General features: G+C 38.9%; 1 protein-coding gene across 2 annotated transcripts in view; it reads left to right on the top strand.

Annotated features, from left to right (window-relative positions):
- Positions 1 to 18,690, top strand: part of LOC117954397 (collagen alpha-1(XI) chain-like) — an 87,174-nt gene that overhangs the window by 2,934 nt on the left and 65,550 nt on the right. For both annotated transcript variants that reach the window (XM_034888158.1, XM_034888157.1), the window contains exons 2-5: positions 3,151 to 3,315; positions 6,221 to 6,434; positions 7,831 to 7,993; positions 17,653 to 17,781. In XM_034888158.1, coding sequence (XP_034744049.1) covers positions 3,151 to 3,315; positions 6,221 to 6,434; positions 7,831 to 7,993; positions 17,653 to 17,781 — 671 coding nt within the window. The remainder of the gene's footprint in view (positions 1 to 3,150; positions 3,316 to 6,220; positions 6,435 to 7,830; positions 7,994 to 17,652; positions 17,782 to 18,690) is intronic.

Raw genomic sequence — 18,690 nt, 5'->3', positions numbered from 1 at the left:
TCCTGCCAAATTCAGCACATCTGGAATATATGAGGCCTTGAGGTATGCAGTAATGCAGAAAGGCATTCTGAAACTCACAAAGAGACCTTTGGTACAAGATTTCTATTTTTTCCAAGAACCGGTAGCACTGTACTTGAGACAATATTCAGAAGAGCCACAGACTATTTTGTTTATGAGGCATTTTGTGTGAGGTTTTAAAATATTAAAATAAAAGACATCACTGATTTCCCAACACTGCAGCTTGATTGATGGTTGTAATCATGCAATTTAAAATTGAAATTCATGAACTGTGCCATCAGATGATCTAGACATGCATCAGCATAAACTACCCCAGTCCTTTCCATCACTTAAAGAGCAGATCTGCACAACTTCAAATGAGCTTAAATTTAAGACACAATCCCCAAGCATGTGGAATCAAGCGAGTTTGATTCACCATTCAAGCTGTTATTTTTCTGGTCAGAGGAGAAGTAGCTACAGGGATGGGGCCTTCTCCGTTTAGTCTCGTGTATGTTTTAGTTGGGGGGTATAGGGAGTGGTGCCAGTACCATAATGGGTTCAGCATGTGGACTTTTAGCTCCACCCATCAGACCCCCTCCTGGTCACTATAAGCGAACAGGAACCGCATAATCAGCAGTTCCTGTCTTCACGTGCCACATGACTTTCAAAAACGGAAAATGTCAACAGCCGTATATTTTTACAATAAAATTCCTTTAGCTTTTACTAAAGATTGATGTTGAAATGTTTAGTTAAGAGGTACTATGGAAAAGTATGGTAAAAGTACAGACTAACACAGTTTCGGGTCTACATTTTGCTTTAAAAGAAAGAACATGCCGTTCTTCCATTGATGGGGCTTGGAAGGGTGTAATTGATTCATCTGTGTATCTTGACCAAACTGTCTTTCTTTCTTTTTTTTCTGTTTCGTGCAGTTAATGGACTATTATAAGGTGGATGAGGAGATTTCCTGCAATGTGAATTTCCAAAAAGTCCGCTGTCTGATCCCTTGAATGACTTTTTCCACAATTCTTGCGAGCTGGTATCAAACACATGAATCTACATTTTTTCAGGGAAGGGAGATTTCACTTTAAGCCTGTTATCTGACATTCCTTTAAGACCTTATCCAGCTAGTGAGATTTTAACCTGAACAGTCGTACATTGTTTATCATTGCTGGGCCTTTTGAAGAGGACTCACTGAAAAGACAGGAGTCATGTGATGTCTGGTTGTGCTGATTTCTGTTGCTGTGGTTTTTGTAACAGTTAAACACGTAGCATTTAATAATAGGGTTGCACTGAGTTTGGTATGAAGTGGAAATGTAACTATATAGTCATTTTATTTTCTGAGTTGGTCCCCTGTTAGCTTTAAATATTCTCTTCTTAAATGGGTAAAAATGTTTCTGGACAGTTTGTAGATCACATTTTTCTTTAGACCAATATATACTGCAGTATTGATTTGAAGCCTTAAAGTCTTTGTAGTCACTATAGTATGTTAACAGGACAATAGCACAGATATTACATGTGGTGAATTAAATTACAAGGCAGCAAATGTTACAACATGTATGGCTTAGAGAGTGTTTGATCTGTCATCTTGAGTTATTGGTATCATATTAATAGCAATTTAGAGACCCCATACCAACAAAGGTAAAAGACTGGTAATCAGCAAAAGTTGCATAGATTTGCTTTAAATATTTGGGTATGAAATACATAAAACACGCTTAAGAACACTAGACTAATTATTGGCCAGGCAGACGCATATGAGTATTTTACAATGAATGGTGAAGTATTAACCCACTGTAACAACAACACTGTCACACTCACAAAGCACAAGCCTAAATTTAACAATTTGTTCAAACTTTGAATTAACAGCCCCCTCTTACTGTATATTTCGAAGCGCACACAGACTCAGGCAGATTTGCATTAAATCAGGAATAGTGTTGCGCTGAACTTCAACACTCCTGTTTATACACTAGCCTTAAAACCTACCTCTTTTAGGCTTCTCAAATTCCACATAATTGCACTGTAACTAATTATGCGCCTCAGGGATTGTGAGAGAAAAACATTTACAGAATGGGGCAGAGAAAGGCACTCAGAATAAAGAGTACAAGTCTAAAGAATGAAGGGAGAACTGGACTATTGCAGTAGAGAGAATAAATGTGAAACAGTGTTTACGACTGCACTGCACAGTAGTCGGAATCCTGAGCACAAGGTCTATTGATATAAATGAGTCTAGTGCTAAGAAGCTTGTAAAGCGGCCCCCCTCTGTGTTCACTTTATTCCAAAGACCAAGTGATCAGCAGCAATGAGTTTTATCATCCCATAGATGCTATGACTTTTGGCTGTGGATGTAACTGTGGAGGTGAGGAGGGGGCCAATTATGTCTGCTGAATGGTTACCAACATTTTTACTGCTCCTCTGACAAGGTAGCTCATAAACAAACAACTGGTTGGACTGACCGATTTGGCCAACAGTCAAGAGGTATAATAGGTGTAAATGTTGACTTATCATCAAAATGCCAGTTCTGATTCGATTTTGTGTTAACTGCTGTAATATGATTAGTGTACTGTAAAATAACATGCAGCTTTTACAACATCCATAATAATAAAAGCATGTACTTCTGTAATCTCATGTTGTATTTACAAATATTTGATTGTTGTATGTATTTATACATTTTAGTAGATTTCTATTAAATTAAATCAGTTTACTTTTTATTGTAGCAGCATATGTTGTGAATTATACCTTTAGCTGTTACTATAATGTTTATTTTCTTTGCACATGATGAAGTTAGCCTGTGTTTCCCCGCAGATTGAGAATTTACTTTGACGTTTAAGAGTTTACTGGGAAATACATTTACATGCTGAACTATAATTTGGAAAGTCATGTTTTCCAATGCACACAACTGCATATGAATGCAGCATGGAACAGTTTTCCAAGATGTGCACTCTGAGTTGCCTTTTTACATATACCTTTTAAAAGTATGAAGACAGACAAAAATACAAGAAACGAAAATCCAACAAACCTATTTCAGTGTCCCATGCAAATAGGGATAACTGACAATTCATTCCCCAAAAATGCTTATTGCTATGCAAATGTAATCGAATATTTTGCTGCCCAAGTATTATTGGGTAATGTAATCAATTCTTTGTTTTGTGTCCTCAGCCGAACCAGTAGATGTACTAAAGGCTCTAGAGTTCCAGAGATCTCCTGAAGGAGTAAAGAAAACAACAGGCTACTGCACAGTTCGGAGAGGATCCAAACCCGACATTGCTTACAGAGTTGGAAAACAGGCTCAGATCAGCGCTCCAACCAAACAGCTCTTCCCAGGTAACCTCACTCCTTGCCTCCCACATATCACGTGCATTAACAGTGAAGCTGAACCAAGCAACTTTGCCCAATCAGAAGAAAATGGATCTCACAAGAAAAGAAAAGGAAGGAAACTGCCACAGAATTCACCAGATCATCTGAGTTTTTTACGATTTTTATCAAAGATATGAAATGAGCCTAAAGTTGTAATGTTGGTGAGTGCAGCATTTTCTTGAGGGAGTGGAATGCCCGACATGTCAGGTGTTATACCTGCACTTTACATCTGGTAAGCGAGACCTATGGTTCTAAACCTTTTTCGAGTCACGACCCCTCAGAATAATGAGGTTGCTGTTCGTGACCCCCCCTTCACCCCCCTTTCACCACGAGAGAAAGAGAGCTGCAAACCGGTGTAAACAGCTGTTTTTACACACTTCCCCCTACTGATTTTGAGTGATTTTTGTGAATGCTCTGATTAATACACGTAAACAAAAAATGCTTTGCTCACCATTAGGTTTTAGCAGATAGCACATAGCCTTGCCCAATGTGCTCCAGGCTCTGTGGATGTTTAATGCATTTGTTACTTTTTCTCTCCCCCTGACCCGGCTTCGGACCCTTTTCTGTGTTCCAGGACCTCCTGATTTACAGATAAAGCTCTGAATATAACACATAAAATGTACCAAACACACACAGTAATGTACAAACCACTCCCCAGTCTAGAATATGTTATTTCATTTTTTTTCTCCCCAACCATTTAGCAAACCCCAAAAATGACCTTGCAAAACTCTTAGGGGTCCTGACCTCCAGATTGACAACCACTTTCGGACATTTACACAATCTTATTGTAAACAAGCTACCTGACCTTTAAACAGGACTACATCTGCCGCCATGCCACTCTGTAAGGCTTTACTTAGGTATAGCAGTGATTTAACCTAAATGCTAACGTTGGCGCTCTAACAATGATGTTAAGCAGGTGTAATGCTCACCATGTTTACCATCTTTGTAGACAATTTGAAATTTGAGTGGTAGAGATATTTCAGTCAAGACCACAGTGGTGGATCAACTGACCAACAGATGGACAGTTTGACATTGCTATCCCTAGAGGTAGAAATGTTATGTCTGTTATAACAATTAAACATGCTTTTGTTTACTTTCTTGAACCACTTATTGGCAAAATAGAAACATCTTTACAATATTTAAATTTCACAATAACATAGCAAAAGATTATGACTAACTGTAATGAAAACACTTACCATTACTAACTGCTGACTTCTACAATGCAGTTCAGACATTCAGCAGAAGATGGGTTGGAGTTTCAGTAGGCTCCAAGAGCCCATAGGGGATGAGAGTCACTCAGCACATGGTGTATTAAATGTCATGTAAACATATGATTCAAGTAAGGAGAGCAACACCAGATTTGTATGTGATATTTTGGGGGAACACACTTGTTACAGAAAACCAATGAGATGAATATTTCTTCTGATGTGTTGTGGACTGATCTTGTCAATAAAGTATTTGTCCTAAAGTTTGATTGCTGGCAGACTCCAGTATACTGGGTTGGGCTGATGATATCATGCTGAGTGCGTATTGCCTGACTTTAAGTCTGCTGCCTGGCTGGTTGTGAGAAATAAAAGCCATATGTATTTTATTAGTCAAGAGTCCACTCAGAGAAACAAAAAAGTTAGTTGACTGTAACAATTTGATTTGCTACTTTGTTACACTCATTGCTACTCATAAACTAACCTGAAAGTGGACAAGGGCTGTAGCCTGTAGAAATCCAATGAGTTGTTGAGAGATGTGCTATTTGTCAATATCCAATCTTGCCAGTTGCTTTTTTTCTAGCTGAAATAGTGAAACATGATGTTGCACAAATACAACGAAATATAATATATAACAATAATACATTTATAAATCAATTGGAGGCCTGTTAATTCTAATATTATTATTCCTGGAACAAAGTGTAGAAAGAGCTCCCAACTGCTTACCGACTCAACACTAACTTGGCAACAAAGTGTATAGACATTTATTAGGTGAGTGCTGATGAATAAATTGTCCCAGTCTGTGTTGGTTTTTCTTCAGTTAGGCTTGATGTCAAAGAATTAAAAAAAACAGTTCAAAAATAGTGTTTGGTATTAGAACTACATTTCTGTGATTTTTGGCATGTACTGCCAGCACACCTTACACTTTCAGTAACGGAAATTTGAAGCTCTAATTAACCTTGAGAGGTGGGCCATTGTAGGTGCCATGGAAACAAAGTGTCAAAGTTTTCTCAGTCAGAATAACTGGACTTTTATTGGACCAGGATCACATATTTTGTCATTGAACCCAGCCCTTATGGTTTGGAAAAATATGACATTTGTTTGAGTATTTACAGCCCTTGTAAAATTATTGTGGACACATCAACAATATTTAGGCCTTTCAGGAGATGCCAAGGTCTCCTTCAGCTTCCTCAATAAACACTGATCCAGGTCCAGTTGTCTTGACATTGGGGTTTATGTGAGAAGAGAAAGCCAATTAGAACACAATTGCCCTTGTAATGACATCAGAAGAACAGTAAATGACAAGACATAAGGTGAAATGGAGTCTGCATTCCATTTCTAGCTTCATATTCACTGTACACTGAAACTTAACAGAGTGGCATCGATTTCATCTAATCTCAGCAAGAAGATTGCTTTACTTTAAATGTCAAAATATTCCTTTAACATAAAAAAGTAAGGTAGACAATTGACCAACATCTATACAAGAGCTTTTCACATAAAAACGATGTGGTTATACTGGGAAGTTCCCATGGGAGTAATTGCATTAATCTGAAGCAGAACAATACTATAAAAAATTTGGTTAAACAATATGCACCTACTTTTTGTAACTAAGTATCTGTGGTCTTTACTAATATACCAACCTACATGCCTGCTGCTTGTTCAACCTTCAGGAGGAGATTTCCCGCAAGATTTCTCCATCCTGTTCACCATCAAGCCCAAGGCTGGCCTCCAGTCTTTCCTACTGTCCGTATACAACCAGCAAGGCATCCAGCAGCTCGGCGTGGAGGTGGGCCGTGCCCCCGTCTTCCTGTATGAGGACCAGCATGGCAAGCCTGCCCCGGAGGAGTACCCCCTGTTCCGCTCCATCAACATTGCTGACGGCAAGTAAGTGACAGACTGCTTCTCAAGAGGTCTTGTACATGTTGGCTCAGATGTGGGTGGTTGATTCTTATGTCCCCTGGATTTCTGCTTGCCTATGTCCCATTTTCAGTGTTGGATATAAAAGCTCAAGTTTGATGTGACGCTTGTGTGATTGGCTCAAAAACAAAGCAACACATTTTGAGGCTCATCTTGAGCAATTTATAGGTTATGCTTTACATATTTTCTCAAGCACTCAGAACATAGTTAACTTTTCTTGCTTAATAGCTCTGAGGATTTATTATCATCTTATGTTTGTTCAGTCATTAATACCATACGGAACAAGTTAGACAGTAATTGCAAATATATTGCTGGCAGCAATTTGATGACAGCCTTTTCTTTTCCAAAGGATTTACAGCAGTTGTATACGATATGCAATACTAAGCAGGATCTTCATAAATGGCATAGCTGCCCAATGAAGCTAATACAAATCACTGTTAAAAGTTGCCATCAATCATTAGGACAAATGCCAACAGAAATATTTCCATTACTGGCTGTTTGTCTGCAATAGATTACATCATAAACAAAAACAAAATAGTTTAAACATACAAAGTAAATCACATGCATTACATTAATTTAAAACCTTGCTATTAATGTAAATTGCAGTAGTGTGCCTCTCCTGGCCTAGATTTTAACACTTTCCAAATGTATACTAACAAAACTACCTCTTTATTTCTGAAATGGACATGCAAAAGCAGTGATAAATTAGAAATTGGTATACTTTTTTTAATTCATTGGGTTGCAGTATTTTTCTGATTCTCTCTTTTTCTGATAAAACAAATTAAGCTAACGATAGCTCGAGGAGTTGGTTAAAAACACCGTCTCTGGCTGACTTTCAAAAGTGTTGGATAAACACTGGAAGGCCGCATACAGCAGTATCACCATATCTAAAATATTTCCCCAAATACTCAAAGATAGTCTGACATGTTGGAAAATACACTTAGGCTACCTGTTTTTCGAGCCAAGAGTTAGATTTGAAAGTCGATACAAAGCTACAGCCACTTGACAATTAGCTTAGCATAAAGTCTGGACGCAGAGTAAAACTGCTAACCTGAGAGATATTGTGTTCATTAGTGACCTTTAGAGCTAATAGTAGACATATTTAGTTACTTTAGGACATAGCCGGGCTAGCTGTTTTCTACTTCCTGTGTTACGCTAGGCTAATCAGCTGCCGGCAGTAGAAATATATATAAGATATTCAATAAGAGTGGGATCAATCTTCTCATCTAACTCTCCACAAGAAAGTATTCCCAAAATGTTACACCATTTTCTTTAACCACAAACTGGCACTTTTCTTTAAAAGGATAAGAAGTGCCATTCTGGTTGTATTTCTGACATCATTTTTTGCTCCCTTGCTGCACAGATGGCATCGTGTAGCTATCAGCGTAGAGAAGAAGAGTGTCACCATCATCGTGGACTGTAAGAAGAAGGTGACCAAGTCCCTTGGCAGAAGTGACCAAGCCATCATCAACACAGAAGGCATTACTGTCTTTGGCACCAGAATCTTGGATGAGGAAGTCTTTGAGGTAAGGGGGCCACAACGAATCGTTAATCTCCTGGATCAAGCTAGCTGCGTTGTGACGACTATGACGCGAATGCGTTTAAAGGAATGGAAAATGCACTTAATTGCCTTTTCTGGCAAGAGTTAGATAAGAAAATGGAAGCCACAGTGAGATATGAAGGTGGTAGCAATCGTCTCCTCTAAATGTCTAAATGACAACAAGAATGTGAATAAGTGTGCTTCCCAAAAATCATTAACTATCCTTTAAATGTCCTTAAATGTTTATTGTTATCATATTGCTTTTTTGACAAGATAAAGGTATAATATAATTAACCTGTGTGGTAAGTCTGCCTCAAGATCTCTTCATCATCTTCACATGAGTGTCCTTCACTAATATAATATAGACATTCACCACTAGATTAATTTGATTATGTTTTAAGGGAATTTGGAAAGCTCACCTAGATGCAAGATATTTCTTGATTCTGGATATGTATGGATGTACAATGATGTAATAGAAAGCACATTATGAATCTGACTCTCAATGATTCTCATTTACCATTGTGAAAAGGGGCACTTTAAGTGCCTACTACTTTAGGCCAGACATTTTTCTTTTTCTTTCATTAGCTTGTGCATACAGTAATGGTGAATTTTATTGGCCAGAACAACAATATTGGCTTTGTGTACTTGAGTCATGGGCAAGGGATGTGGAAAGGTAACTTGGACAGTCTGTTGTTCACAGTGCTTTTTGTTCTCTCAACACTGGTTTGGATTTGTCTGAATAGTTGACTTATTAAAAGAATGATTGAGGTATTATAGGATTTAATTGTTCATATTTGGCAGTGTGTTATTTGAAATGCATGCAGGATTTTTTGTATTATTTTCTCAAGAGCTGTGACTATCATAGCTCAGATGCAATGGAGGCCTTACCAGGTTTAGCACAGGTAGCTGTGAGCTGAGTGGAAAATGTGAGCTGAGTGCTTGCTCTTAAGACAATAGCCTCTCTTTGATGTCTGCATGTGGAATGCTTGCTAAGTAGAACAGCCTGCAAAATGTTTGCCTCCAGGTCAGAGATGACGTTTCACAGAGGCGCCACTAGAAAATGGGATGCCACCCTTCTTGAGTGATTCGTTTTTGGCAAGCAGCTCACATTGCTTGATATGGCTGTTAAACGTACAAACAAGTTTAGGCCATTATAGGAAGGGTCAATTTACAGCAATATTTTGCACATTTGACATGTATTATAACATTAAAGTACAATGGGAACAACCAGAGTAAATTGCTGAGTGAAACCCACAGTCAGTGATTAGAGTTGGGATTGTAGTTAAGGTAATTAAGAGTTAAGTGGAGAGGCTAAAAGTAGCCTAGTACTTTCACCAAGCTTTTTCTATTTTAAATGCTGATTTAAGACCGTCCCTTTGCTTTTGTGAGTTTCTTGTTTGAGCATATATTACATTTCATTTAGTTGAATTACATAGTAATGTGTTTTGTTTACTTTTTTAAAACCTGGAGAAGAGAAAATATTTCCTTTTGTTCTCAGAGTTGAGGTTTTTTTGCACGTCCCAAGGTGGTTTTACTTTTTTAACATTTGCTATTGTGTTATACTCAAAATTGTGGTGGCCTAGCTAGAAATACAGCCATATCTTAAACTGTTATTCTTTTCACTTCAAGTTTGATAACCCTAGATTTGTGTTTTGCCGTCTGGCTAGTTGTTGACACACTGCACTGCTAATAGTGTCAATAAATCTCACTAGCGACACAGGTTTAGGCGATTTACTATATATTCTATACAGAATAAATAAAAACACAATTTGTAAAGTAGATGTAAACCATGTGTTTGGGTTGAGTTTGTTGCGTATGTTGATTCTTAGAAATCCTATCCAGCTTCATTGTTTGGATGTTAGGCAGGGATGTCCCAATCAGCTTTTTTGCTGATATCCCGATCCGGAACTTGTAGGCTTATTTGCTCAGATAATAGAGCTGCACACCGTTTTATTGTTTACATAAAAAAACTAAGTAAACACAGAAACAAAAATATGTTTTAAATTTGACCAAGTGCAGCAAGCATGTCTTTTCTCTCAACACCAACACAGTTCTCTTTAGGATTCCACCACCAACCAAAGAATAAACAGTATCAAGTTTCTCACTGGACAATAAAAACTAAACTTAGTGACGCTGCTTACATTTAATAGTCAATTTTAGATTTTCGTTTCGTATTTACCTGTAGCCAGGGAATACAAGGCTGCAACGTGCGTTCCTGGTGGAATCAGGGAAGAAGTTTTGCTAATTGGAGTGATTCGCTTCTTTAAAAAAACGGGTGTGTAAAGACAGATTTTTTAACTTGTTGCCTAGGGCTGGCAAGCTACGATGGTGAGTGGCCGCGTCTATCTTGGTTCGAAAGTGACGGCATGCAAGCAGTCCAGAGGTGTGTTTGTGGCGCAGGGCTTTTGTGATTAAGGCAACCGGGTCATCTCTAATAAATAAATAAAGCTCTGCTGTGTATTGAATAACTACATACAACATGTCACTTTAGAGGTTTTGGTAGGTGTGTTCTTTAATGATGGAGAGAGCCAGGCTGTTTACCCCTGCTTACAGTTTTTTTGCTAAGCTAGGCTAACCGAATCCTGACTTTAAGCAATGTCACATGTTTTTAAGGCTACATTTGTTGTCACATACAGCAAACATCTCCTGACTATCCGGTAGCTGCCTGTCCCCAGAACACACGCAGAAAAACGCGGTCTCTGTAGACAGCCCAGGGTCTACAAACGGCAACAAAAACAAACTGTGCCCACCTGCATGACCAAACATAATAAACAGTGTTCCAGCGTTCCAGCCAATAACCAATGAGAAGGATTTGGGGGTGGGGGGTGAAGCACGGAAGGGAGGGGGAGGGGACAGGAACAAGAAGTAACATCACCCAACATTGCTTAGAGCACCTTTAAAACAAAGACATGTTTTACATTACATGTCATTTAGCTGTCACTTTTACCCAATTAATTTAGCATTCATATTTATAATTTCCCAGAGGATGGCTCCCAATGGTTTAGTTGATCCCTTTGTCAGGTCAAAAATGTTCCTTGACCAAAAGTTTGTTTCATTATGCAACACATCTTTTGATATCCATAACATTTTATACATTTTCTGTGGTTATTCAAGATGCATAGAGCAAATCCTAATGTGTTTTATGATTATATGACATGCTCTCATGTATCTCACTGTAGCAATAGGACACTATGGAAGCCCATTCCTAAAAACAAAAACAAATCTGACCATTTCCAGCCCTAACTTAGGCATTAAATACATCTTCTTTACATAGCATACCCATCTCAAGTCTCTTACCTAAAGTTATCATGGCTATCATGGCTTGTCTCTCATCTCATGATCTAAAGAGTTAGAGATTTACTGTGAGAAAATATCTAAATCCTACCATATTAAGAAATTCTGGCTAACCAAGCTTGAACTTTGAAGCCATTCCTTAGTGTAATTGCTGAGCTTGGCTGTGATGATTCTAAATAAAACTGCTTTTGAGCTGTGAGCACATGGCTACCTTACGGCAGTAGATTGCATAAGCAGGTGTCAAGGTTGGAAGCACTGGGGAGAGTGAAGGCTTGGGGAAAATATGATCAGTGTGTACTTAGTCTTGGCTCAGATTACACAGCTGTTCAAAAGATATGCTCACTAACCGGGCCTCCAAATGCCTTTTTTTCCCCTTTCTTCTGCTTTTTCTTCTTTAAAGTAAAAGTTGCACGGTATTTAAATCATCTCTCATTTTATGCAGATCCATTCTTCAGACTTGATAGCATAGGGTGGGATTCTTAGCCTGTGCCATATGTCTGTGTGTGTGTGTGCGTGTGTGTGTGTGTGTGTGTTTGCGCGTGTGTGGAGGTGAAGATAGTTTGTTTATATGTCTGTCATTGCTAAATAGTAGATTGTTCCCAAATGCTGTCCCTCAAGCAGGACAGTCTTTGGCAGTGGCATCTAACAAGGCTCTGATGGGCTTTAAGCCTTTAAAGTGAATCATTGTTTATGGTTCAGTTGGCAGGAAGCGAAACGGTCTGACTGTTTCTCATCTGCCTCAGTCACTTTAAACCTCCAGTATTCGTCACAAAATGACAAAAGGTTTTGGTTAGGTTGGGTAATAGGAATATAGTAATTAATTTATATGTGAATGAGTGTTACTGAGAAAGTTCATCAGTCACTGATATTTTCAACATGTGTATCTGACCTCCTTGTGGTGTAACCCTCACTAACTAGTCCCAGCACAGCCAGGAAATAGTGGACCCAAGGTGCTTCTTAAAAACCTTTGCTGATGGAAAGCGAGGAAAAAAAAAAAAACTGAGGGAGAGAGGTGACGGCAGAAGGGCAGGCAGACAAGCAAGTAGATGGTTCAAACAGTTCAACAGTTTTTTGAGCTACTGGCAGCTGAAGTGTTTTAATACTCGAAAGGTGCAAGACATTATGCCTCCAGTGCTTGAAAAGAAGCTTTATCCTTGAAATGACCACAACGGCTGGGAAGAATCAGTAGAGAATTATACATTTTCCTCTTCTCTGCTGCTTGGTTAATTGTTGTCGTTGTACAGTTTTGAAATTCCATCTGTCTATTTGTTCTCTTGAGTTGTGCTCACCTCCTGGAGAGTGTAAAAGTAGAATTTTTAAGATGATAAAATACAGAAGTGAGTTATGGCAACAAGAGATACTGCACATTTGCACGATATGCATTTTCAAAGCAGAAACATTGGCCAGAGACATTTTGATTTGAGCAGCTGTATTCTGCATTGCCTCTGAGCTAGCCACAGTTGGCTGATGGTGGTTCAGTGTGGCATGCTGGGTACAATGACACCCGTAAAGGTTCCGTTTGAAATATTTCTTTGATACTGTAGAAAGTAGTTCCAGAGAAAGGTTTTTGACTAGAGGTGTGACGAGATCTTGTCCCCATGAGATCTCGCAAGATTAAACGTGACGAGGTAAAAAATATCTCCCATTATCAGTACACAAGTGCAGATCAGCAGCCTTGAAATTAGCATAGAAAATCCCCCGCCCATTCTATATCTATATGTGCTCCGCCCTCTAACGGGCTTCTTCTTCTTTATTTCTCTATCTACTGTACAATGAAACATTCAAGTTCACTCAAAACAACTGGTCTCAAATAGTGCCAGAAAACTCTTATTTATGTTGTAACCTTGGTTCTCTGTGTGAAGAAGCTATCTCTCCACCATGCATATGGAATAAGTGACAATGTTAATGTTGGTTATACAGAAGAGAAGCGAGTCATTTGAGTTTGTGGCAAAATCTTTCAGTGCTCGTATTCATTTTGTGACTTTTAATTGAATACAGTAAAAGACTATTTTTCCAGTCTCATATCTTCATTTACGTTTTCTGTAAAATAGTGTAAAAATCTTGTCTCATCTCAATCTAGTGAACCCAATCTCGTGTCTCGTCTCATGAACTGGGTGTCTCGTCCCATCCCTAGTGTTTACAGCAAGTCTGTGGAGTATCCTGAGTTGGGACATTATTTCTGGAAAGCAAAATGTAAATATACACCTTTTATGTCATGTTAAATCTCAAATTAAGTTGCAGTAGTAAGTAGTACTGTCCTTTATTCACCATTCCTTCATCCATGGTAAGAGCCCATACAGTTACCCTGTTTTTTACCCAGACAAAATCCTGGTGCCATTTAGGTATGTTGTTAAATAGTAGAAAGTCTGTAAAATAAAAATCAATCACTCAAAACGTATAATTTGTGATCACAGCACCCTTTTTCATTTGTTTTTTAGTAGGTCAGAGTGCAGTTGCTGGCATATTTCCAAGTGTGTGTGCCAGGTGCATTAATATCCCCCAGCTGACCTGCTGCACCTGGCCACAGACAACCTTTCAACCACCTAATTACATACTTAAATGTTGTTCTGTATGCATTAGTGAAAACTATGTCTCATTTTTAAATAGTGTAGAGTAGGACTGCAAAGTATGATGATTATTAAATAATCAGTTTATTACTTTGTCAATTCATTGTTTTAGTGTGGTCCTAAACCCAGCATAGAGAGACCAGAGAATAAACAGTTGCATACTACTTTTTTCCAATTTATAAATCTATTTATTGTCTTATTTGGCCACATTCAAGTTTAAGCTATTGCATTCATAGACTCAAGACTGCTTAACCATCCAAGTTTTTATCGATTCCATTATCGATACTTTTCTATTATTTGGTGGAAAGACGAGACGACAAATTCTTAATCTTATCATAACGATTATTGCTTTTATTGTCTGTGAGTGTTTGATTGCTTCTGTCTCTGTAGCTGATCAAGCGGCCCACAGAGCGTGCTCTCTGTAGCCAATACGACTATGTTTTCAATGATTTGCGGTGGGTAGGCTGGTCTTTACCTATGGTCTTGGTACGCACACACATCATTTTTCCACTTTGCGCACGTATCTATTTTTACACATAACCTTATATGATCCACTAGTCTCAATAGCAATATCGATAAGCTCAGACCTTATTGAACCCCCCTCCACCCACACACACACACACACAAAAACACACAACCTACTGAGTGGCATTCAGAAGCTCCTATGTGACGTCCTATTAACAATATAATGCCAAGGACAGATTTCATGGTCTGCTGAGGGCTTGTAATACCGCTCACTGTTAGGCAATCATCCATCTGCCAGTTATTTTCCTTTAATTACTTGTGTTCCTTGTGGGTGTGGACTGAGTATTGGGAGGAATACTCTTCACAGCCAAGGTCACCTAGCCCAGGGAGAAGCCAGTGGTGTGTGTTTGCTGTTTTACATTTCTTAGCTTAAAATCAGATGTGAAATGTGTATGCTTGAGGAAAAACTAGTGGTGTCTATTTCCAATACAAAAAAGCAGTCATTCTCTGAAAATTGGATTCAAGGATGATTCTTCTCTTCTCTTGTCTTTGATCAGTCAGTCTCATCCTTTGTGCTTTAATGTATTACGCTCTTTTTTTCCAAATAGTTGTCATAACAGTGTGTGATGAAGGCTAACATGTGTTCTAGGGGCGTTGGATTTACACCCACATGCAAATTCTTACCAAACCCATTAATCGATTGATTGTAGTGTAGCCTAGACGGATAATTTATTCCATTGTGTCTGTGCCAGCTCTGAGCAGAGCCAGATCATTGCTGTATATCGTTCCTGGAACCTCAACTCTCATGCCAAAGAGGTGTGTAAGACAAGTCAGACAGTAACATTAACAAAATCACTGAGATGCAGACAAAGGAGACACACAGGGTAAAAGAAGAGAGGGGGAATGGTGAGGGAGAAGCCAATCAGGGAGAATGGGAGTCATTGAATCACTGACTGGCTTTATACATGGACCAAGGGTGTGTGGTCCCGTATGACGTTTTTGGACTCTTCTTCAGATCTTCACCACATATTTGTTTACTTGTTGTAGTAAATACATTCTTGATATGTATCTTTTTATTTTCTTACTAAATATACATATCAGGATGACGTGAACATGAAGATGCAGACAGAGATCTTGTCAAATGCAATCTGTTTCTTTTTAACTGTCCTCTCTGTTTCTCTGTTTCTTCTTTTTTCTCACTGAGTGTAGGTTCAATAAGCACACATTAACCACACTCAGTTACACACATTCACACCTGGAAGCTGCTCTGTACATTCATAGTTTTATCTCTTGGCCATAGTTGGGTATTAAATGTCTTGAGGGATGAGAGCTTTTTACAATCTTCTCACCCAAATTTATTACCGTAGTCTGGGGAAACTTTTGATTTTTCAATTAAGTTTCTGTGGATGTTAAGGAAGACAAACCATTTAAATTCAGTGTACTGTACTCCTTTGTCTTCTAGAATTATTGTGCATTTTTACAGTTCTAATTCAAATTTCTGAAATTCTTCTGGATAGCTTCCAGCTACAAATATGACACAGAAAATGGTTGACATGTGCAGATAATTAATGTGTTACTGTTACTCAGCACACATGCATTAGTCCAAGGGGTGAGAATCTTCACTGGTCTCACCACTATTCAAATCGATTCAACATACCAATGCATCCCAACGCATCACCCCCTATATATTATTATATGTTGCCACACATGGTTTTATCAACAAATTCAAGCAGTCAGATAAGAACTCCCTTTTTTATTGTATCAGTTCTTAAAAAAGACACTTCCTGAATACAGCAGAGTTTGAAGCAGCAACCAGAAAATCAACAAGTAACATCAGTAGGCAGAAAGGGGTTGTGGTCTGTCACTGCAGCGATGCAGAATCGTTGAGGTTCGCATCTTGAGGCATCGATGCAATGATTTATTTCAACACTTCTTATTAGTCCATATGTACAATTTTTTACATCTTTTGGTTGTTGTTTGGGTTGTTAATACCCTGTTGAAACATACTGGTCATGTATGATGGAAGCACGGGGCGGTGAATACATAATGTGTTCCAGACGTCTAAGCTTGTACAGATGTGGCCTTCTGTAATTTAATGCAATCTGCATGTACGTGCTTCCTCTTTAAGGGCCACCCTGATTGCAGTCTTCTTTCACCTTTACACAGCATTTAGGTTATTTTCCTTATTTATTTGTTCTTTTTGTTGCTTACTCCGGGTGGATTCGGAAGAAAGGTTTGCTGAGGCGCCCCCTGTGAATGGGTATATATAACATTCTCTACATCAGTGGCATAGCAGTTTCTGGTTTAAAAAAATCCTTGGGAGATAATCATGGAAAAAAGGGCCTTTGGTTGATGGAAGGGTTGGGAGCGGGGATCTAATTTCCTTTGCCAAAAGCTCATGAAAAACAGACGGCCTCAGATAAGTACAGACCTAGGTTATTTATCTGTGGTGTAAGGGGACTTGCCGTCCCTATGGTTGAGTGGGGGGACTTTACAATAGTTCTTTTGAAAATCTTACAGACTCCCCTAAAGCCTTGATTTATTCCATAAAGATCTATGTAATTAATAGTCAAGAGACTACTGCCTTCGGTACTAGACAACATCTGCCTTGGTTTTTTATTGTCACATTTTATTATCATCACATTGGTGCAAAACTGAGGCAATCAAGCAAGGAGGAAAAGGTGTAAACTTCATCGACATGGTTTCTATTTGTATTAATGAAAGAAAAATGAAATGGACAGTGTGAGTGGTCTCTGGTGCGATTTTGGTACAGGCTTCAGGAAAGACCTGTTCATTTTCTGAATATACTATGTTATCTGATTGGCTGTTGGAGCATCCAAGGCTTGGATGGGCATGAAATACAAGTATAATTTTGAGCACAATAAATTAACAACTGTCAGAAAATACCTGCTTCTTTGAGCAAAAGGTTTAAAAGCAAACCCTGTGTACAGTACATACAATTGCAAGTAGAGTGGTCAACTACAATGTACAATGAGTATTTCCAGTCATATCACAGTTCCTGTTGGCTACAGCTCTTATTCGTGGCTCTGGCTGGCGTCTTCTCCTCAATATCTGGCTAAGGCTCCTCCATATTGTAGTATTTGGAGCCATTATCCAAACCACACTGGAAACTTAGTTGAAATAAATAAAATTGATGGCCATAACATAAACATATACTGCAGTAGTTTTATGTGAGAGACACGACACTGAGGATAAGCAAAAAATCTCTGACATGGGAATTTACAGTTGGGAGAGCCTATGGAATTTGTTTAAATGGCTTCTGCTGACATGCCGCTTTTCTTCTTTTCTCTTCTTCCAGGGTGACATCCAGCAATTGCTGATAGTGGCAGACCCCAGGGCAGCCTATGACTACTGTGAACACTACAGCCCTGACTGTGAAACCCCCAACCACCACGACACCCCCCAGGCTCAGCAACCTGAGGACGAGGTCAGTATTTGGAGGGGGGAAGAAGGCAGGCCGGGCGAGATGGATTTAGGAGAAGAGATTGGTGGGGGAGTAGTTGTCTAGAGGGAGGTAAGAAGGAAAAGAGAGTTGGGAGAGAGGAGGGGGAGGAAGGGAGGGAGGAATAGTTATAGCGAAGAAAGGAAGGAGAAAATGGGAAAAAATATGGGAGCTGGAGTTTGAGAATTAGTAAGGATGATAAAAGGAATTTTGAAAGAGGCCTTCAAACGTGGGTGGTGTTAGTAAAGTTAGAGAATGAATACCAGTAGGAGGCTTGAATGGACGAAAACTGAAGTAGATCAAATTGAAAGATGGGGTGGCTTAAAGTCAAACTAAAATTTGAATTATCTTAACTTTTAGTGAAAGAAAACCGAAAACTCTAATAATACTACATGTACATCTGTTGCTGAGTGTTACATTATTTAATTGAATTCTTCCATCAATCCACAGTGGTTGCATTTAGCTGAAGTCCCCACAGTATTCTGTGCCACTCTTTGAGCGTATTGCTCTGAATAATCAAACTCTATATTCCAAAAACGCTCCAAATTTACTTACAGTCCAGTTTGGTCCAGAGTGTGCTCTAGCATTCAGGGTGACTATTTACAAAAGCATCCTCAGCTCTAAGCCTGGAGGTGGCCCTTTCCCATGGCAACACTCCACTTAAATTCTATGGTCGTTGTTGCGAAGAGATGCGCTGTCAGCATTTGTGGTGAGCTACATACTGTCTAAGGAACAAGTGAAACACATCAGGGTGGGTCAGACAATATCAGCTCGTGACCAGTTCCACACCTCCTTTAGAACGCTAATGTAGGGGGCACTATCATGGCAGAGAAAGAAATAAAACCTAATTGTCTTCTTCTGAAACAATTCCTACCAACTGGATGAATACAAAAG

Source organism: Etheostoma cragini, chromosome 12 (assembly GCF_013103735.1).
Source record: "Etheostoma cragini isolate CJK2018 chromosome 12, CSU_Ecrag_1.0, whole genome shotgun sequence".
Lineage (NCBI taxonomy): Eukaryota > Metazoa > Chordata > Actinopteri > Perciformes > Percidae > Etheostoma > Etheostoma cragini.
This window is presented reverse-complemented; position numbering and strand designations above follow the sequence as displayed.